The sequence below is a fragment of the Harpia harpyja genome, chromosome 7 (genome assembly GCF_026419915.1).
Source record: "Harpia harpyja isolate bHarHar1 chromosome 7, bHarHar1 primary haplotype, whole genome shotgun sequence".
Classification (NCBI taxonomy): domain Eukaryota; kingdom Metazoa; phylum Chordata; class Aves; order Accipitriformes; family Accipitridae; genus Harpia; species Harpia harpyja.
In genome coordinates, this window is record NC_068946.1 from 49,775,902 (window position 1) to 49,797,578 (window position 21,677).

The 21,677-nt window shown below is 40.2% G+C and overlaps 2 protein-coding genes across 7 annotated transcripts in view; one reads left to right on the forward strand and one right to left on the reverse strand.

Annotated features, from left to right (window-relative positions):
* TMEM163 (transmembrane protein 163) overlaps nucleotides 1–6,339 on the reverse strand; it is a 105,340-nt gene extending 99,001 nt beyond the window's left edge. The window contains exons 1-2 of one of the 2 annotated variants that reach the window (XM_052792334.1): nucleotides 5,551–6,316; nucleotides 180–299 (exon numbers count right to left, since the gene is read on the reverse strand). In XM_052792334.1, the coding sequence (XP_052648294.1) occupies nucleotides 180–299; nucleotides 5,551–5,701 (271 nt within the window). In that variant the 5' untranslated portion in view covers nucleotides 5,702–6,316. Of the gene's footprint in view, nucleotides 1–179; nucleotides 300–5,550 lie in introns of both variants that reach the window. The other variant, XM_052792335.1, reaches the window with a different exon arrangement.
* ACMSD (aminocarboxymuconate semialdehyde decarboxylase) overlaps nucleotides 6,120–21,677 on the forward strand; it is a 48,331-nt gene continuing 32,773 nt past the window's right edge. Inside the window, exons 1-3 of one of the 5 annotated variants that reach the window (XM_052792333.1) lie at nucleotides 6,179–6,213; nucleotides 11,428–11,484; nucleotides 19,281–19,388. Coding sequence is in view for 2 of the 5 variants with exons in the window: in XM_052792330.1 (XP_052648290.1) it covers nucleotides 19,350–19,388 (39 nt within the window). In the remaining 3 variants the exon portion in view is untranslated. Of the gene's footprint in view, nucleotides 6,214–11,427; nucleotides 11,485–19,280; nucleotides 19,389–21,677 lie in introns of all 5 variants that reach the window. The other 4 variants (XM_052792325.1, XM_052792329.1, XM_052792327.1 and 1 more) reach the window with 4 other exon arrangements.

Consider the following 21,677-nt stretch of genomic DNA (forward strand, 5'->3'; position numbering starts at 1 on the left):
ACAGTTTTACTAATTTATAAGCACCATGCAGACACAGGCAGTCTAGAGAAAAACCTCTTTAGCAGTTGTAAAGAAAAAACATGAGAAAGCTTCCACAAAGAGAGAAATTCTGAGAGCCTAAAAGAAAAAAAAAAAAAAAAGGAAGAGGTGTGAAGATTTAAAATATTCCCAATACTCACTGAAAGCAGCCACTGCAAGAGCCAGTGTGACAATAATGGAGACCCAGGAAACCCACAATGCCTTCTTTCTGTAGCTTTGAGCTTCATGAGGTTTTAGCCTTGTACTGCTTTCTAGCAAACCTGATAAGCAATAAGCAAAGAGGGTATGAACAATACATTGCTCCTTTTAAAAACACAGCTGTGTTAGTTCAGACCTAGATCATATATTTACATTCTATATTACATGCAGAATCAATGCAGAATCAAATCCTGCTCACATTATTAAGGTTAAGTGAATGAAGCCACCAGAAACATATGAGTAAGCAAGGAGAGCTCACACAAGTTGTTTTGATTTCATATAGAAAGACCCACACATCAGTCACTTAAAAAGAGCACTGCAATTGTAGGGCAGTTACAAAATTCACATCCCTTACGTTTTCCACCTGTACATCTACACAAGAAAGGGCTCTGTCCTATACTCACTCAGATCAAAACTCGTTTCAGAACTTCAGGATCCTTAACATAATTAACATAGGAGAAAAACTCGTGCTCACCAGTCTCTGCGAAATAACCTACTGATGCACAGGAATATACTGCACATGTTGGGCACTGAAATAGAAGCAGGCATACCTTAGAATCAAAGCTATCACAGTTGAAAAAACCTCTTGAAGCATAACGTCCTTCCTGTGAGGTAAGAATACATCCCCATCTAGAACTAACTGAAGAACCAATTCTATCATTATTGCAATCAGCACAGAAGTCCGTTGAACACAAGTGAATGGGATTGCTTTCTCTCTTTTTTAATGCTTTCAATTTGTGGAATTCTTTTGTTCACTCATCTTAAATCACAGAGAAGAATTCAGGTTAAAAATAAAGAAAATAACAACATTCTTTGGTTTTCATTCTCTCAGTCTGAGTCTTAAACCACTTTTAAAATGCATTCAGAATTTAACATATTTGCCTTCTGTATATCCCATCCAGATTCTTTTGTACTTAATATATTCATCTAATTTGAAACATACATTCTTTTTCACCAGCAAGTTCCAGCTCAAATCTGCTTAGTTAGAGAGAATGCCTGATAACTTTTAACTTTCTTAATTAATTACTCCAGAAAATGTGGGTGGTTCCTCTTAAATGATGATCACTTTTCAGAGGGACTTGCCTGCACTGAATGCATTGAACTGGGGCACTGGTTTAATAGCGCAACCTTTCAGTAGCGGGTCTAGTGCCTTAGACAAAAGGTTGAGAACAGGGGCTCTGGCAGTCTCAGCAGCAGATTAAAACATAACAGCTGAAGCTGTTACTATCCTCACCTTCCCCAGTTTTCTCTCTGATGGCTATTGCCACTTTCAAGGCAGCGACACCTGATCTGGTTATTAGTATACTCCTGAATCCACACCTTGTTTAACCAAGTTTATTAACATTAACAGATATTAATTTCAACCAACTGTAAGATACTGGCTGAAAACTGCAATGGTTTAGGAATCATTTCAGAAGTGAAGCAGACATCTCTGCCTCAGGGGCAGCAACGTGTCAGCAGAGGGGCAGGCATCCAGGGGTGGTAACAATTCAAGTCACCCGATTTTATTCTGCCACTTGAAGTCTGTCGAAATTACTGGTTCTAATCCTAGCACAATCGGTGGGATTCATGTTGTCTTGGAAAAATTCTTCATGCTTTTTTCACCTCAGTTACAATAAAGCAGACAGAGTTTCTTTATGATAGTTCAGAAAGCCACTGGGAGAATTTCATGCTTGTACTGTGTTTTTAGAAAATTTAAAGTATTACCTCACTTTTGTGCTACACACTCCCCTCTTTATGAATGGAAAAGAATTTGCAAACTTGCATGCAGGAGAATTACTAGACCCTATATTGAAATGATGTCTCCTTCTTATTACGTGCATTCTTTCTTTAATAGATGAAAACTACCAGATGACAACTCTGAAGGGTTTGAGTCTTTTACTGAACTGCACAGCTATTTGTCATATAGCCCGCTTTCATTTGTGTGAAGAAATATTTTTTTTCCCCAATGTTTGGCCTATCTTCTGCCACTACATATAATGATGCACAGTTTAACTGCTGTCTGATATGAGGTAATCTAACAATACATCTTGAAATATAGGAGAGTTTTCTACTAATATAACCATAGAGAAAACACATCTTCTCACGTTTTGCGCCCCTCCTGCCCCCTCCCCAAACCAAGGATTTTAAATTACAGCCCAAATCTTGTTGGAATGTAAAGCAAAGCAGGTTTTCTTAGCGAAGTTTTGATTCTCAATATTTCAAACCTCAAATAAACACGGATCAGAATGACAGACATCCTCACCTGTTTGTTTCTTTAAAGACATCCTATAATTCATGGCTACAGCTTGCTATTACCTGGGAAGTCCAACATACACAGTGGATACTTACAAGTCAAATAATACCCTAATTAAATTAAGAAATGAATAATAAGCCCCACAGCTAGTGCAGCACTGCTGATTACTATTCACATGTCAAGCACGTGTCCAGTATGACAGACTGCAATCCTTATAAAACTGAACCACTTCTGCCGTGTGTGTGTGTTTGTCTTTCTCTCTCTCTCAAAATGGCTGGCATATTCTAGCTGTCAGAGATGTGATCCCTTCCTTCCTAAAATAATTCAAATAATTTTTTTGTATCTACAATTTTCACCCCTGAGAAAGATCATATTATTCTTATGAGTGTCCTAGGGGACGGCACACAAAAATACAAACTCATTCACGTGACTACCAAGCCCATAGCTTGAAAATTATTTAGAAGCAACAGCAGCTCATTAATTTACACGCAACAACACAATTCATAAGGTAAACCTCCATATTTTTTCCACTGACCAGTAGAAAACAAGTTTTAAGTATCCACAGGAGGCTGAAAGATAATCTTTCGGTATGGCCTGCATTGCTACAAAAATAAAAAGCTAGTATCTACTGATAAAATTCCTCCGCCCTGAAATTAACATACTGAGTAATTTTACTGCCATTAATTTATTTAACACATAGGTATCCTCAAGGTAAAGAAGAGATGATGAGCTGGTTAAATCCACTGGATTTTTACTTTATCTTTCAGTACCTTCCTATATTAACAGATTTTCTTCCCATAAAAAAATCAGAAGGAGAAAAAACCTGTCTAACAGTTGCAGAACACAAGCTTGGCATATTTGTGAAGTGATTCTAGGATATTCTTTACCATATGCTGACTTACCAGAAGTACTTTTCTATTTGGCTAAGGGATCATTTTAAAATGTCAAGTTAGAATTTGTGGAAGAGATAAGACTAATAGAAAAATTGTTCACCTAAGATGTTAATTTAAGGACCCATCCACAAAATTATCACTGATTTTGATCTGGCTCTTAAAGAGCAAATAATCTTGTTCCAAAATTTAGGGTTAGTTTTTATTTTTAGCAAACATGGAAGTATCATCTCTATAACTGGATCTGCTATGATTCATTGGGAAGGATCATAAGAAAAAGTACAATCTAAAAGGACAGACTGTAACAATTTCAACAGGGACAACCTGCAAAAAGCATACCAGATTTTCCTCTACAATGGTAGACGGAATCAGTGACTATAGGAAAGGCTAAAAGAAATCTACTGCAAGGGCCATAGAAAGAGCATGAAGGCAGAGAAGGAAATACAATCAGCAGCTTTAGTCTCATGTCCCTCCTAGAAAGAGATAAGGTTAGGTACAACAGACTCTCTTTTTGGAATTACCCTTAATACCAGAAGAGCCAGCTTTCATCTTCAGCTCTGTCATACTGGGCACAAATTAAAAATCTCTGTAATCAAACTTCCATGTTTGAACCATAATCAAAATTCCTGATTCCTGTTATTTAAAACAGAACTGAAGCCTCAAATTGCCCCCAGTCACAATGTCTGTCCCCTGCCATTGGCGGCGACAGCGAGGGTACTCCTGGAAAAAGGACTGCTGTCCCCAGCCTCAACGTGACTGAAACCTGTCAGGGAAGATGGTGACTGCTCTTCCCCCTTACTTCTCTACTTCGTGTCTAGGATTTGTGAGCAAGCACAGGCATTTGGAAAGCTGGGGAAAGAACAGGGGATATGAGGGTTACATGTAGGATTAAGACCGAGAACACAAAAGGGACTCGGGGATGCTGAAAGCAAAAAGAGAAAGGAAGTAAAGGCGATAGAAAGGCTAAGGAAAGCCTACACATGAAATAAAAAACGGAGACAAATTGTGTGGAAGAGGAGCCTGGAGGCATTGTGGAGGACAAGGCAATGGGGAGGCTTAAAATGGCAGCTGCCTTTATGGGCCACAGGTAAGCTAGCACCTCACACATGGTTAACAGATGTCCAAAATAGGCGTGCTTCACATTAAAGAGTAACACGGTTTAGAAGCAGGCAGCTTTCCATCCCTGGCCAGATATTTAGGCAAATACTAAAAAACGAGTTATATGGAACCGCATTGCACGGTAGGGGAAGGGAGACAAGGAGTAAGGTAACCGCCCTGACTTCGCTACCCAGCCAGGGCCGTAGCGGACCACCACAGAAAGGCCCCGTTGTGCCCCTGCTCGGAAGGCGGCTGCCACAAGCCCCACCGGCAGGTAACCTTAGCGGCCTCCCTCCTTCTCTTCGGCGGCGAGAAAACCTCCGCCGCTGCCTGTCCCTCCCGGGAGCCCGCGGGGCCCCCGCCGCCACCTGCGCCCCTCAGCCCGGGCTCTCCCCCTCGCCTGTGGAGCGGGAGCGGCGCCGTGTGCCGCCGCCCGCCAGCACCCGCTCCCCCGCCAGGCAGGCAGGCAAGTTTTCGGGCGAGGTGGGAACGGCCACGAATAGAGTTTATAAAAATATTTTAAAGCTGTCGCGGGGTGGTCGTACGAGAACTAAAAAGGGGTAAAAAAAAAAAAAAAAAAAAAAAAAAAGCTTCGAGGGCGGTGCGGGGGGGAATGTTAAGCGAGTGGCCAGCGGCGGGCTGAGGGGAGGCGGCCGGGGGCGCTGAGGCGCCGGCAGGGGCAGGGGCAGGGGCAGGGCGGGAGCGGGGCCTGCGGGCCCTCACACGGCGGGAGGCCGGGGCTGCGGCGAGGAGCTGGGGGACGGACGGACGGACAGCAAGGGGGTCCGGAGGAGAGCGGGGCGCGGAGAAGCACGGCGGGCGGTTGCGAGCAGAAAGCGGCTGGTGGGGGCAGTTAGGAGGAGAGGAGCCGGTGTGGGGCTGCCAGGGCTGAAGAAGAGGGGGCGGGAAGGGCTGCTGTGGCGGAATGAGGAGGAGGGCATGGGTCCAGGAGAGCGAGGCGTGAGGGTGCTGCAGGGAGGGTGTAGGAAAAGCTGTCAGGGGTGGGTGTTAGGCGTCTCGGGACGGAGGGGAGGTGGTGGGGCATGCCACAGAGAGAGGAAGGCAGCGCGCAGGAAGGCGGGTGCTCACCTCTGTCCTCCAGCCCCTCGCTGAACTGTCCGCTCTCCCCGATCCGCAGCTGCTCCTGCTGCTCCCGGGGGGGCACCGGCGGGCTGGCCCCGGGGGGCTGCACGATGGCGGGGTCCGGAGTGGTGTCCAGGGGGGCAGCGGACGGCTCCATTTCTTGCGGGGCGGCGGGAAACGGCTGGCGACTGTGGCAGCGAAGCGAGGAGCGAGCGGAGCATCCAGCCCGGGTGCGAGCCCGGGGAGAGGAGGAGACTCCGGCTCAGAGCATCAGGGAGACGGGAGCAGGCAGCAAACAAACTCCTCCGGCTGCTCCCCGCCAGCCGCCCCCCGCGGCCGCCTCATCACTAACCTCGCCCGGCGGCGGAGTAGGGGGGTGGGGGGGGGGCAGGTGGGAGAGCGGTGCCGCCTCCCCGCGCTGCCCTTCCCCTCCCCGCCCCGGGGAGCACCTCCGGCGGCGGGAGCGGAGCCCGGCTCCGCAGCGGGGCGGGGGCGGGAGCGGGAGCCGGGGCCGGGCGGCAGGTCGCCCCCGTGCGGAGCGGCGTGTGAGGGGAGTGCTGGGGGCAGGAGAGGTGGCGGGAAGGGCTCTGGTGAGTCGCCGCCGGGGGCTCCTCGCCCTCGAGAGCCGGCAGGCAGCTGCGAAAGGTGCGGCAGGACCTTGGGCTGAAGGTACGTCCTCGGGGCCGGCCGAGGAAGCGGGAGACCTGTCAGCCTCCCCTCGCCATGGCGGGCTCTGCCTTCCTCCTCCTCCTCCCGCTACCGACTCTCGGGGGTAAGGGTTGTCCGGTGACTGTCCAAACCCGGAGCCTTTGCACAGCAGAGCGAGAGGCAAACGCCTCACACTGCTCCCGAGGGCTGCGGGTGCTGGCCTTGTGGTGCAAGGCCTCGTCCGCCTCGCCTCGCCTCCCCTCACGCAGGTAAAGACCCTTTCCTGGGGGATTTGCTCATTCTCCATCTGCCGTGGCCCTTTTTCAGGATCAGAGGCGAATCGCCACAGATACGCACCTCTCGGACCCCCCAGTGCTGACCTTTTGTTACGCCGACAGTTGGTTTTACCAATATTAGCCTAAAAACTGCCCTAGAACATACAGCAGTCTCATGCCAAAGCACGGGATTAGAGCTGGAGGCTTGCTGGTGTTCAGGGCCATTCTCTGGTCACTCACCTGCCGTTCCTAGGGCTGCAGAAGAACCTAGGGAAAAAACTAAAACCTTAGGAGAACAGAAACATAAAAAAAAAATGGAAAATTTTACTGATAGATCTGTGCAGCCTGAGCTGCTTGCTTCTTCTCCGCTGGTTTCTAATGACTAGATAGAGCGATGCAAGTAAACAAAAGCATTTTCTGTGCTACCACGGTCTCCCAGTTGCATGCTTACTAGCATGCAGATAAATTTTGAAACTGCATTGTGTTTTGATTTGAGTCTAGGAAAATATCAGAAGACAATTAGACATTGCAGCCCAGGTCCTCAGCTGATATGTATGGATATAATACCCATTTAAGTTATACGAAGATCAGGTTGCATTTCTCTTTGGGCAAATTAGCAAATTTGGGGAGTATAGAAAGGCCAGTAGGAAATTAATATTTATGCTAGCATAGGGACGTGATTTTATAAACTGTCAGAATCTTGCTGATGTCAGCCTTAAAAAAAGTTTTGCAGTAGTTTAGTAATACCTACTTGGCAATGGTTAGTGAAACATTACTACCATAATATCTTAATTTTAAAAAATGCCTCTTAATGCTGTATGCTAACCTTCAAAATCTTTTCAGCTGTATTTTAAAGCATTAATTATTTGGAAAAGTAAATATAAGTAAATGTTAAGGTTAGTGACATAAAATATTGTTTTAGAAACTGATTGGCATTCTGGCAGCCCTGTGGAATGGAGATGGCTGTTGTGGTGTGAGGGATTGGTGTTTGCTTTTTACCTAATCTTATGATTTCTTTGTGTATAATCTACCATACCTACTACATGAAATGTTGTTGAAATCTTCATGTCTGTCACCTAAATTTCATCTTCACCCTTAGCTATCCTACCCTGCTTTGTGATCCCAGAGCTCTCGCTCTTCTAGTTGGATCAGCATTAATATGAATATATGCAATGCTGAAAGTATTTTCTTTTCCCTTATGTAATGGATACTAAATTACAAAGTGCCTATTTGATGTTAATGTCAAAAGAGGTTCTCGGGTGCAGAAGCTAAGACAAGTGAGTTCTTCTGAGGAAAGTGTTGCTTTTTGGGGTTGGGCTGAGTTGGGAGGGATTGGAAACTAGTAACTCCATAAAACAAATACTGTTATTTTCTTTACAGGCTGTTTGTTAAGTTCTGATGACCTTGAACCTATGAGATATGAGACAAGATCTGTATGTGTATGCATGTGAGAGAGAAATGAAAAGTAGAAAAGACTTACCTTTTGTTACTTGCCATAAATAATGTCATATGTCTCTATCACTTAAAATGTGTTTGTAAAGTGAGAATCCTTAAAGGAGTAGAACCAGTTTTGTAACCTGGAGACAAGGGATTGGGGCCAAATCACGTTTCAGGACCTGGCAGGGATACAGAAACCTTTGGTGAGTGAGTTTGGGGAGACACTCTCCCATGCAGAGTGCATCCACTACAAGCCATGAAGAGTCCCTTGAAATTGCTGCAACAGATATAACAGTCCCTAATGCAATTATTGCAGGATCCTTCCTCTTCTAGGGAGGTAAGTCCATATCTGATCTGTTCCAGTAGGAACTTTCTTATTCCTTGCATAAATGAAAAATTGACTAGTGACTCCCATTGGACACTACCTCCTTTCTGTAAGTCTGTCTAAGCTATTTTGGTGTTCTTATAACTTCCAGAAATCAACCCAACAGCAGAGTGCCTGGAGATTCCTAATTCCATTTCTTTAAAAGGAGGTGAAAGGAGTAGGTTTCCAAATGATTTGGAGAAAAACAGGAACTAGGAACACCAACCCGTGAGTTTTAAAATTTAATATGTTCCTTTTTTTTTTTTTCAGTTGTTCTCAATTGCTGTTCTTACATAAAACTGTGTCTGGCAGGGGCTGCAGCTGTCTCTATTTGTATAAATGCTATAGTGTTCGGTGTATAGCAAAGAATATGAGGCTTGCAAAGAGTATTACAGTTTCTTTTAAATTACTCTCTTCAGTGCTTCCAAACATGTCCTCATGTGAGAAGGGATATATTCTGCATTTAGCAAATACAAATTCAAAACATTAAGCAGATCCACAATGAAGAGCCTTTTGGATCAGACCATTATTTATATAAGCTAGCTACTGAGAAGCAGAAAGAACATATCATAGCAGCTGGAAGCTGCTTTCCAGCATGGCCTCTTATTTCTCATGACACCTCTTTCACCCAAAATACATTCCACTGGATAAAGATGTAGGGCTAGGGCTTTAAAGACGTGGATCCTATTTTCCAGCCCTGTTGGACTTCTTGTCTAAGCAGCCTGTGGGCAAAGTCAATGAAGACAAAAAGGCCTGACCCTAATAGTTATATTATTATATGATTTTATTTCTTGGCCCCTCAACCCTCCCTTTGTTGGATATGAATAAGGAGAAGCTAAAATCAATTTAAAAAAAAAAAAAAAAAAGCACCACATCTCTGGATTCAATTTAAATAGACTGATGCCATCCCATATTATATATAGCTGCTGCAAGATTAATACACACTTGCAGAACTTTGTTCCCAGCTAGAACTGCCTGTAATTTCCATAATATTTAGACTTCCAGAGAAAGGTGATTCCAAACAAGATGGAGGTCTCTTGCACCAGAGCAACCAGCAGCAATGAAGAGATCTTCTCATGTTTTTCTTCATCTGGATTGTCTGTGGTCCGGTTTTGCTGTGGTTATTTGTGGTGGTTCTTTTCTTTATTTCTTCCTGCCCTTCCTCTTTCCTTCTACTGAATAAATGAAAAATATCAATCAGATTTGAGATTCTTCCTCCAGGCCCACCCTAACTCTCAGCAATGTCAGAGAAAGAGTTTCAATTATATTTGGTGAAAATTGGATTAGGTCCATCATTTTATTCTTTTCTAAGGTAGGCATTTTCCTGAGGGAATAAGCAATCTCTTGCCAGTAGGTTGGCCTGGTTTTCTAAGTTACAGTCCCTTTGTTTCACTGAAACATTATTCCCATGCTACCATCAGCACCCATTATGTGATGACAAAGAGTAGTATGGTGCAAAAAGGCAGAAAGAATGTGGTGCTATTGCATCATGTAGAGTCAAAGTAGAACCAATGGGTGACAATGGCAAAACAGGTCCTGGTCCATCAGTGAGATAGTAGTCACTATATGAATGCACAATATTTCTTATTCCTCTTCAGTCTATGTGGAGTTGAAATAAATCTGTTTTCATTGTAAGCAAGTTTGGATATGTTAACACTCTATGTTTGTTTGTCATTCCAAAAACGAGAGCTGCATCTTTTCCGGACTTCTTGGTTTTCCTTTTCTTTTTAGCACTAGTGACTGGAATGTTTTCACTCAAATTAGCAGAACACAATGGTACATCCAGAGGCTCCTGAGAAGGAACTTTGCTTGATTTCATTGATGTTAACTCGTCAATGTTCCATATTGACCATCATCTTAAGTGCAGCACTTAATTTAAGAGCACTATTGCATATTTGGAAAGAGTTGGTCAGCTGGCCCAGTGATTATTTTTTAGTATGTTTAAAGGCATAAGAGTCAGATAATGATACTGTCACCGTTCACCATTTTGTTTGCAGGGTTGTGTTTCATACACATACTAAACACAAAACTGCCTTTATCTGGCAACAAAATACTATATTTGTCACTGGCATTGTATTGCAGTATCAGGGAGTACTAGTGTAAGCCAGGATGGTTTATTAGTTTGGTCTGTTGACGTCTCATGCCTGACATTCAAACAAAAATGCTCGCTTCTTACTTTTGTCAGTATGCCTTTCGTGGAATAACAGCAGGAGGTAATGGCATCCCCGTTCAGTTTTATAGGAGACACATCTGAAACAAAACCAAGTACCAATCCAATTCTAAATGGACAGGCAGACATCGGTCCTGTAAAGGTCATCACTATAGATCATCTTCAGTGTTACTCCTCTAGGACCAAAGTCTGAGACTAATCTATCCTGATATTCCTAAAGGCAACACCTTCGAGTAAGTGTTTATGCTGTTTAAATGCTCTGATAGTTTGCATGACAGCTACCATTTTGTGCCTGTTGTATGGATGGGATGGTAAGATACTTCATATCATTCTTTGCCATTTAGACACGTCCTCTGCTGAAATTAATAGATTTAGTAAGTCTCTTTAGTGATGAAAACCTCTAGATTCTGTATTTCACAGCCTTTTTTCATGAACCTAATCTTTTCTTTTAATAGTCCCTTGATCATCTTGTGCAATATTGGCTACCATAGTTTTCTTTTACAAACAAATACAAATTAGGCTACATTTTGTAGGATGTTTTTTAATTTTTTTTTGTTTGCTGGCTTACTTGATGGTGCATAGGCAGAGGCAGATAGATATATTTTGCTGTTGTTTTGTAGATCACCTGTAGTCCCACAGTGTGTTCAGTGGTCAACAGGATGAGAAATTCTACGCTAGGTTCCTTTAACTTGGTCTAGATACCTCTCAGCCTAGCATTAGTCACCCTATTTTTTTAATTTAAAATAAAACAATAATGATGATGTTAGTACAACAATGCTACATTAATTTTTAAGCTGCAGAGCATGCTTAAATTATTATCCAATGTATGTAGGTCCTTTACTGTTTTTCTCTTGCACTGGCTTAGATGGAGTTTAAATTGAAATCATCTCTCTTCTTGGCATTTTTAGACTGAATATTAACTTGGGTCAAAAATAATCAGAATGTTATTTTGAAAAAAGAATATGATAATTCAGTATCTTTTCCTTCAGGCTATGAAAAAGTGCCTATAATATGATTCCCAGAGAATACAGCATGCGGTGACCTTGGTAAGTAATTGATAACACCTCACATAAGCACCTACTCTTCCTCTATACGATGTTGTTGCAGGATCATATTTGCAAAAAATGCCAAAGCTAGCAAGAGCTACAGGCATTAATAAATTCCATTGTGGCAACAAAGGAGGAATAAAAACATAGAATGCAAAATATGTCATCTTAAAGTGAGCAGAGGATCTTGAAAAAGCTTCTTCAGAGTGAGCATTTTCCACCTTGAAACTATTTTAAAAGCTGTTTTTAATTCGAGTTAAAATTGCTATGTAAATATAGGAAACCAAAGGTTTACCCACAAAAACTGAACTTACTGTTTTGTTCAGAGAAATATTATGCAGTCATGCAAGATTACATGCCTCTGTTCCAAACAATGTTATTTCTTTATATCACTGAAGATATTTTGTTTCCAGTTTTTATGTTACTGAGTAAAACTGACTTATTTGACAGTGGCTTTATTTCATTGGTAATATTCACAAGTATTGAAGAGAAATGGAAGGGAAAAGGCATTTAATTTTAAAGAGGTAGCAACCTGTTACTTAAGTAATAATCTTCCTCTTTTTTTCTTTTTTTTTTTTTTTTCCTGCTTTCCATTCTCTTTTCCCAGGCTATGTGGAGAGATCTTTCTTCTTCCAATGAGACTCTAACCATAGTCTAATAGATGACATGAGTATAAGCAGCTGAGATTTCATTTATGCATCAAAGAAAAGAAAAAAAGAAAGCTAGGAAATTCCTAGGAAGCAAAAGTCAATATAGTTTTCTAATAAACTTATCCAATGACTTATAATTACTTGATGATAATTCCTATCCAAAAGCATCTTAACGACTAGACACTTCCAACGTATTTACATAACTTCATGTTTTCTCGCATATCTTTTAAAAAATTATACACAAATTTCCATTAAGTTTATATGATTAACCAGGAGATGAAGTAAACTACAGAAATCACAAAACATTCTTTTTATTATACACAGGTTGAGTCACTTTTCCTATTGCCAAGCCAATGCCCATTCTTCCTGATGTGCCTGTCTACCAAGGCCTTTTCCCACCATGTCAGACCTAAGCTTTGTTAAGAAGGCTGTATGCAAAGGCAGACATATGCTTGTTTCCTAGTCAGGTTAGACTTATGCATTTGTGAAATATTTATAGTTTATAAATTTAACCCTATGCGTTAAAAAAAATTTAAGAGTCATAATCCCTACCTTGAAGGTAAGGATTTAATGAGAAAAGGGACTAATTGCATTTACTTACGGGATTTGCCTGTGTCAGAAAAGAGATGTAATAGGTTTTATGGGGAATAGTGCCCAACTCGCATCTATTTTCTCTTCCGGTATTTTAAACTCTAATTTGTGATTTGGGTTAATATCTTATTCCTTGGCAATTAGTGTCATCAGTAAAAGAGTAAATTCTTTTTTTTTTTTTTCTTGCTGTATTTTTATCTTTTATCAAGAGACCATGCATAAGTATTTGAGGGGATGACCCTTCTACTAATCTACAGCAATAATATTTATATTGCTTCTACTCTACTAGTAAGTAAGTAAGTACTCCACAGGTCACTTTTGCTGTGAGTTGTTTGATAAAATGTATGATATGATAGTATTTATGTGTTGTTTTGAACAGCTAATCCACATTGTTTAGTGAGTTGGAAAAGAATATCTTATCCTTTTCTTATGCCAAGTGAATTGTAACTAGGGTTCTGCACATTCCCACTTGAGTATGTAGCTAGGATGATTATAGAAAGTGTTTCAAAAAAGAATGATAGCCACAGCCAAAATGAATACTTTACAAAATATGTTCTTCATAACCAGGAAACTATACTCATTTCATTGTGTGCCAGTTCGGTTCTTTTTTTTTTTACATCTGCTCAAGCAGATGTTTGACACTTTATATCACTTAACTCTTCTATGTTTTGATGGACATCAAATTCCCAAGTAGCTAGTGGAATCTGTTACCCACTTAATGTTTTTTGTCTGTTTAGTTTCCCGTGTCCTGGCATGCAATTAGACTTTGAATACTTAATATTAATGGGAGATGCTGTAGGTAAAATCATTACATTCTTCAGATACTAATTTTTGGAAGAGGCAAAAATAATGTCAACCCCATATACACCAGTTTTAATAGGTTTCTGCATCCTTTATTCTCATGATATATTCATTGTTTCTCATCCTCTTAGGTAAAAATTTCAGTGGGCCATGGGAAAAATAGGAGACAGTGATAATCCCTTTTGTAATTTTAAGGGAGTGAATCACATAATTCATGGCATTCTTGTAAGAAGAAATGGGAGCCATTTTTTTGTGGTATTCAAGCCCAAAAGTTTCTACTCTATTGCAGCCAAGCCTTTCTCCATATGCAGCAGTAGCAAAATCAAAGGATCTCCATTTGATCTAGCATGATGAAATACACTGTGAATATTGACATTTATCTATCCATAGTGAATACTGTCTGATCTGAATTTATATAAAATGGATAGGGTAGTTGGTTAATAAACCTACTAAAACATTTATGTTACATTTAGCAGTGATTCGGAGTTGCGCATGGCTATTAGCATTTGCTAATTTTACAAGGAAGAGGAGCATCTTTAAGAAATTGAAGAGGCACTTTGTAGAATGAAGAGTGTTAAACACACTTCACCTATGAATGTCTTTTTAAGCAACCAGTAAAATTCAAATTTAAAGGCAATTGAAAGTTGGAGTTCAAAATGTCAGTGAAATTTTGAACCTCTGCTGCAATAAAATTGTCTTGTAACCAAAAAGGAAGAGGGAGATGTCAGTCATATATTTTAATCAGATTATGATAAGATTCAATTTCTGCCTCTCTCAAATTTTCTCTAAAGCTGTTGATGGTGCCTAAAAGCAATCAAGGTACAGGCAGTCATATAGTAATGCAGACAGCTTCCTCTCCACCATCAAGACTACACATATTTTCAGTATTGGGGTGCAGGGATGCTTCAATAGCCACAGAAGTTTCACTTAATTTTCACATCATTTTATTAGAAAATGTGTATTTTAAGAAGTTTTCTTTTACTGATAAAAGTTTACATACTTGGATTCATTTTACTTTATCTGTTGACTATCACATCTGTCACTGGACTATACAAATTAGGTATAGTTGTACTTACAAATTCAAGCAAACTGAGGCAAGATCTGTAAAGAGAAGTAATATGCTTTATTAAACCAACTGGTGTAATTAATTTCCAACTATTATGCTCAGAAAGTGTAGCTAGGTGTACAGTCTTCATGACTTCAGGAAGGATTTGTGTGTCTAGAAGTGCCTGTTTTTTTCATCCGTTGTTTTAATTAAAAAAATATCCATAGACATTGTCTTATCTTTGTACCAAAGTGTCTTCATTTCACATGTCTGGGTTTTGTCATATTTAGGATCTCCATGTATAATTTGTTAGCAGGAGATGCATCATAAAATGACTTTTCAGGTTGCATCAACTATGAGCCATATTTGGGCCAGATAGGACCTTTTTGCATCACAAAGAAAATAATTTCCTTCTATAAAGTTTGAAATTCTGCAGCGGTCAGCTCACGGAAGGAAAAAAGGCATGAGCACTCAACTTTGTTTTTTATTTCAGTTCCCAGAATCACCTCAGTTTCACTTTAGTAAGTTCTACAAATGTAATTCTTCATTTGAGACTCGCCTCGTTGCTTACAAAGAAGCATTTAGTTGCTGTCTTGATAATGCTACCTACCAGCACTGTATCTTGCCCTGCTGGTTAGTGAATCATAGATTGGGCTGGCAAGCTGAATTTAGTAGGCAGTTAACCATGGCAGTATGCTGTAAGTACAGGAAATACGGACTTGGTTGTAGGGCAATACTGCTCAGGAGTGCATTTGCCTGGGGTCCGTGCTCAGTGTATGAGGCTTGACAGTTCTGCCTGGCACTGCAGGTGGATGTATGATTTTCATCACTCATGATGGTCATTATCAGTTGATGATTTGAACTGCTAGAACTGATGTAGCTGATGTCGGAGCTTGGTTATGGGTTTTGGTAGTTCAAGTCTGGAATTGTAGTAGTGTCTGCGCCTTGTCCCCATCTGTACTCCATGCCATCCATGTCAGCAGCTGTTCAGATGAAGGTGAGATCAAGATACAAGGGGGTAAGGTGATGCATTTTTTTAATTAGCTGGACTTTTTAGTTAGCTGGACTTTTAACAAGTAGGCTAATATTATAGCACACACATGTGAAAAAGATAAAAGCCTCACTCTGTCTGTTCCAGCCCAAAAATACTCTTGCAGACCCATCACACATTTCCTGTACAAGAGGAGCCCAGTTTCTGCTCTTGGAGCAGCCAAAAGCACTTCTTACATTAGGCAATACTTGTCAGAGGTTATTAGTGCTTGAGTATAGTTGTTATTTAGTTATAAAATAGATCTGGGTTTTTGCTTCTTGGCTCTTAACTTACACTTCCCCAACTTTGCTGTGCATCAGCACTATCTTTGTCATTTATCTGAGCATTGCATGGAGACTGAGAATTTGGACACACACAGTCAGTTCATGCCCATAACATACATTTTTTCCATTATTCTTCTGTCCAAAATCTGTTTTACTTCTTCAATAGAATAGCTTGTTCTTCTTCCCTTTTCAAAACTGAAGAGGAAAAATAAGCAATATTGTAAGAATGGATAGCCTGGGCCAATGGTCACAAACTGCGTCTTGCGAGGTTCAGATAGGACATTAGGAAAATATTCTTCAGTATGATGTTAGTGCAGCACTAGAAGAGGTTTCTGAGAGAGGTGGTGGAATCTTCTTCCCCCTTGGAGGATTTCTAAATTCAGCTAGCAAAAAAGCCACAGGTAACCACAGCTGACCTGGTATAGTGGTGCTTATAGTCCTTCTCAGAGAAGAGAGTTGAACTAAATGATCTCCATAGGGTCCTTTAGGTCCACACTTGTATTATTCAACCAATATAAACATCGGGGGGGGGGGGGGTATGTAACTGTAAAGTTTTACCTAGTAAATGATAAAATAAGTAATATCAAAATAGGTTGACACAAAAGGTGCAGAGGTTTAGAGACAGTGCTAATTCAGGCCTAAGAGCAGGTTAATTGACCAATAAAGGGCAAGTGCTATGTTTTTATGAAGGATAAAATTCTCATTACTTCCTTCTCTTGGATTGTTCCTTTCCTGTTGATTTTAGAAGGGCTATTAATGGAGTATTTTACTTATCTGATAGTCTTTCTAAGCCCCTGTTCTACTCTAATCTTTTTATGACAAGCCTATTTCCTTTACTTTATATAACTTTGATTTTTAGACTCTTTTTTTCACTGTTTCCTTTTCTGTCTATTGGCATAGAAAAGTGACCTCATAGTTATAAAGGTGAAGATCATTAATTCTGAAACTCTCTGGAATTACAGGTTGTTCTGGCTGATGTATCAGTAAACTTCTTTGAATTGTCTCCTTTATTAGCTTGAAGTGTATGTCATTCTGTTGACAAAAAAATTCAATCTCTAAATAAAATTTAATTAGGAAAGAAAATCAAGAGCTTTCCAAGGTCTGTTTCACATCCTACAATCATTATAAATACAAGTTCACTGAGATTGTTTTGTGTATCTTAACTGTGAGGATAAATATCTTTGAAAGATACTTAAATTTTGTGAAGATCTTGTTTCTTGGAGGTTTTGAAAATTAAGTTATAGTTCTTTTGCTTTAAATTTAATTCAGTATTAAAACTGTGAAGTGATTGCAACACAAATTCATATTGCATGGGATATCTACACAGAGTTGTTGCATCTATACTTGTTGATTTTTCCACTAGATGGCGTTATGCATTAACGGCATGTTAATTTATGAGTTTATAATTGCACGTGCTAAAGATTAAAAAATAAATTATCTGTTGTGCTTGCTCTTATTCTATGCAAGAGTGAAAGAACTGTGGCTTAAAAATCACTTGACCTACTTCTACCTAACAGTAACCCAATCCATCCTTAATGCATCAAATATGGATTTACTCAAAGCAATAAAGTCAGCCAGCCATGGCAACAATATCTGATCCTGTATGCAGTGCGCCTTTTAGAATAAAACTCTTCCAACCTTTTCTGCATTTAATGTTTAGAGAGTGACTTCAGTGCTGCAAATTGCTTCCTTTCTGGCTCCATGGCTTCAACTGAAGTGATAGGAAGTGTCCTAAGTAAAGCTGCAATGCTGAAGATTGCTTTTAAATAAAGAGGCCCATATGAGCATTTTTTTATTTAGTAGCTAATTCAGGATAGATTATCAGTATAATTTATCACTGCAGTCTAAGATATAGATATGCTGTTGTTTCCTCCACCCAGATTAAATGAACTATTAGCAATCCCTTACAAAATTATATGGTGCTCAAGAGTGAGGTTTCTAGAATGATAGAATGGTTTGGGTTGAAGGGACCTTAAAGATCATCTAGTTCCAACCCCCCTGCCATGGGCAGGGATACCTTCCACTAGACCAGGTTGCTCAAAGCCTCATCCAACCTGGCCTTGGAACACTGCCAGGGCTGGGGCATCCACAACCTTTCTGGGCAACCTGTTCCAGTGCCTCACCACCCTCACAGTGAAGAACTTCTTCCTTACATCTAATCTAAATCTACCCTCTTTCAGTTTAAAACCGTTACCCCTTATCCTATCAACAGAACTTAAGGTCCTGACCAGTGAAGCACCATCTGATGAGGAACAAAGGTCTAATACCTTCAAAAGAACTGACCAGTAATCCCAAGATTTGTGGTGACTAGATGAGGAGAAATTGACAGTCCCAGCAGCAAGGAGGCAATGGCAAGGATTTGGTATGAGAAGCAAGGAAGCAGCATTAGTGGTTTTGGGGGTGAAGAGGGAAGAAATGAAACCGGTGCAGATAACAAAGCCAGAGGTGGAGGAAAAGAGGAACCATGGAGCGAGAAGAATGGGGTGACAGGAAGGCCCAAATTTTTCATGCCAAGCTTGCTGATTTTTTTATGCGTGCCAGTGTGTGTAGGTACATGGGTATTCATTTTAAATCTGTATTCTGGAGGAAGAGAAGAGGTGGTCCTTTGTTTTAAACTTGTCTTCCAGAACTAGAGATAGTATTCACAAAACATCAAATTGCTGATCAGATACATGTTATCTAGGGTACACTTCCCTGCATTCCATATTCTGAGCTGGCTTTTTCCTTGATTCTTTATGTGGAATGTAAGAGGCTCCAGGCTGGAAAGGGGTAATCTAATATAATAACGTTCAACTGTAAGAAGGAGTGTAGAATACAAGCTGGATGAACCAGATCAGTTAGCCTGGGCTAATAATGGAACAGTATCCAAGGCCAAGAAAACACGTAAATACTAGCTTAGTATTAAACAGGTCTTTTAAATTCTCATGGTGGCTGAACACATAATAGAAAAATTGTTAAGCTTGTGCTTAAGATTGTTTCTGAGTTGGGCTTTTGTGAAGAGGACATACCAATGCCACCTGTAAAAACTTAGCAAAAAACATTGCCATAAATTCAGGCTGTTAAACTATTTCTGTTTTCTATTTAAAACTTTATTTTACTTATGCTACCTCCTGAGCTTTAATAAACTATAATTTTAATTGTCCTATGCAGTGCATGGCTGTAGATAATGCAATATGACATAGAAGTGTTTATGGTTTGTATTTGCCTGTGGTGGTCAATATGATTCAACTCTTTTGTAACACCAATATAAAAAAATATGTCATGATACCTGCCTTCTACCACAAAGCTATTAAGCATTTTGGAAGCCTACATCAGTAGGGTGGGTGGCAGGAAATTTTGGACAGGCATCATCCATCTTCTTCCTAACACTAATCTCTCCTTTCTTAATCCCCCAGCTCATGTTGCAGAGGCCAGACTCTGCTCACAGGTACATTGCTGTATGATGGAGACTGTAACACAAGTTAATGCTGGTGGTAATGTCTGTCACCTCCTGTCACACTGAGGTATGGGACCATTTTACTTATTCCAACCAATTCAAGCTCACCCTCTGTTCTTGCAAGATCTTGCATTTACCTGGGGGCTATGCTCTTCTCCAGTTTTTTGCTATGAACAGAGAGGGAGGCACCACCAACTAGAGAGGAGGGGTGCATATGTTTGGAATTGCAGTAGTATCCTGCAATAGTATCTGTACTTCTAGTCAGTGACCAACAGCCAGGCTGTGGAGGGAAGAGAAGGCAGGAGCAAATACTTCACAACTGGCTCGGTAGGGGATCCTGTTTCATTCCTGGCAGCACAGGTCTTGATAAACTCATGATTCCACTGGACCTAACTATAGGCATCCGGACATTGATGTCTGAACATTATTATTTCTGGTTCCCAAAGAGCAAAATATACTTGCAGTGTACATAGCTTTTATGTTAGGAAAAAAAAAGAACAACCTGCCCCCACCCCAACAAACCAATAAAAGAATTAAATATGAAGTCTCCATGGGAACATAGCAGAGGGTCCATCTTGCTGTGGTGGCCCTCCTTTGCTATTTCCTGAAAGAGGCAGCACGCACAAAGTATAGTAATACAGGTAAGAATGAAACAAATTCTGAGGTTTTGAGTGAACTACAGAGAACCACATAAAACAGACTAATTTGAGAAGTCATTTAACTATATTTCAGTTATATTGTTGAAGTGCCTACAAACTGTGCCTGCAAACTGTGCCTACAAACTGCAAGTATGGATTAGGATATAGTTCCACTGAATTAGAGCAACTGGTTTCCTTTTGTCACTTGAGATGAAGAGACTGAATGTAGGTTTTAGTTTGTTAGTAATATTAGAAATTAATTATTGTTAATGTATTATTGGTTAATTTTTATAAGCACATGTATTTTGCTACTAGGATCCAAAACTTGAGAGCTTTACAAATGATATCAAATCATATTACTAAGTAGCAGATTTTCATATGAAAAAGGTTAGTGACAAGGACTTCCTTTATTATTTGGTAAGTGGTGAGCATTTGCTGAAAATCAACATACGAATCCTAGTATTTGAAGTGTGTATTCTACATTGTGATCCAAATGGTAGCACTTCAAGCCCCCAGGAGATTTTAATATATCCAGTTGTTTAGGAACATACAGCAGAGATGAGCAAGTGTGTTAGAAAAATAGGTATTTGGAAGCATGTATTTTCTTCTGTTCCTAAAAATGCTGCATCACTAGAGACAAAGGAATTTTAGAAGACCCATTCACCAACCAGCGAATTGTATGAATAAAACATTCATTACAGATCCACCGTACTTAGCAGCAGTTCAACCCAGTTGTACTTTGACATTGCAGCATCAGCTACAAATTCAAACAGCACAGGCTTGCGTCACTTACCACAGGCAAAATCCATTTCAGTCAATATGAAATAAGTGCTCTATATTGCAATCACTGCTTGGTGCTCCACTTAATGCACTACAAATTGCAACCTGTAGTATTCACAGTGAACTGCCCAAATATTATTAACAGATTCATGATTTATAATGTAGTTCTCTTTTTTGAGGCACCATACTGACATGGGCAATCAGACATAATCCAAAACCAGCATTCTAAACTGCCCTTGCATTTAATTACTGAACTCTGGGCAAAGTTTACCTGTAATTCCTCATTTAAATTCGTCTGTCTTTCCAGTGGCTCAAAACTACTTTTTGAACCATTGCTTGATATGTATCTTCTGAAATGACTGGATTTCCTGGTGACTTCAGTGGGCTTTCTGTTGGGTTCAAAATGGTTAATTATAATGAGTACTTCGAAAACACCTGCAATATTTTTAGATCATAAAAAAGTTAAATGGAATATTAGGTTGAGATGAGTAGCAATGTCCTGAAGGCAAAAATACATCTGATTTAGGAAGTGGCTTTGTTTATGACCTTCACACTCAGAAGTGAACACAGATGTTTTGATGTATCTGCAGTACAGTCCTGGCTGTAGCTGTGACCAAGAAAGTGCAAATTTCTTAATCTTTTTCAGCAAATAAAGAAAAAAAATCAAGCAAATTAGTAAAGCACACTTAAACACAGCCAGGAAGTCATGGATCTTTTTTAGTAATTGTGAAGAAGGTTGTTCATCCTGAGAGGATGTTGTTAAATTCCAAAAGTTGGAATTAAAAAATAAAAAGACAGTACCTGCTTTTTCCCAAGAGGAAAACTGAGTATGATAGTTGAGAAAACAATTCAAGTTGCAATGTTCTACATACATCAGCAGTTGCATTGGATTAAGTCTTTTATCTGGATTTTGTATGGCACAAATTGTAAATCAAAGT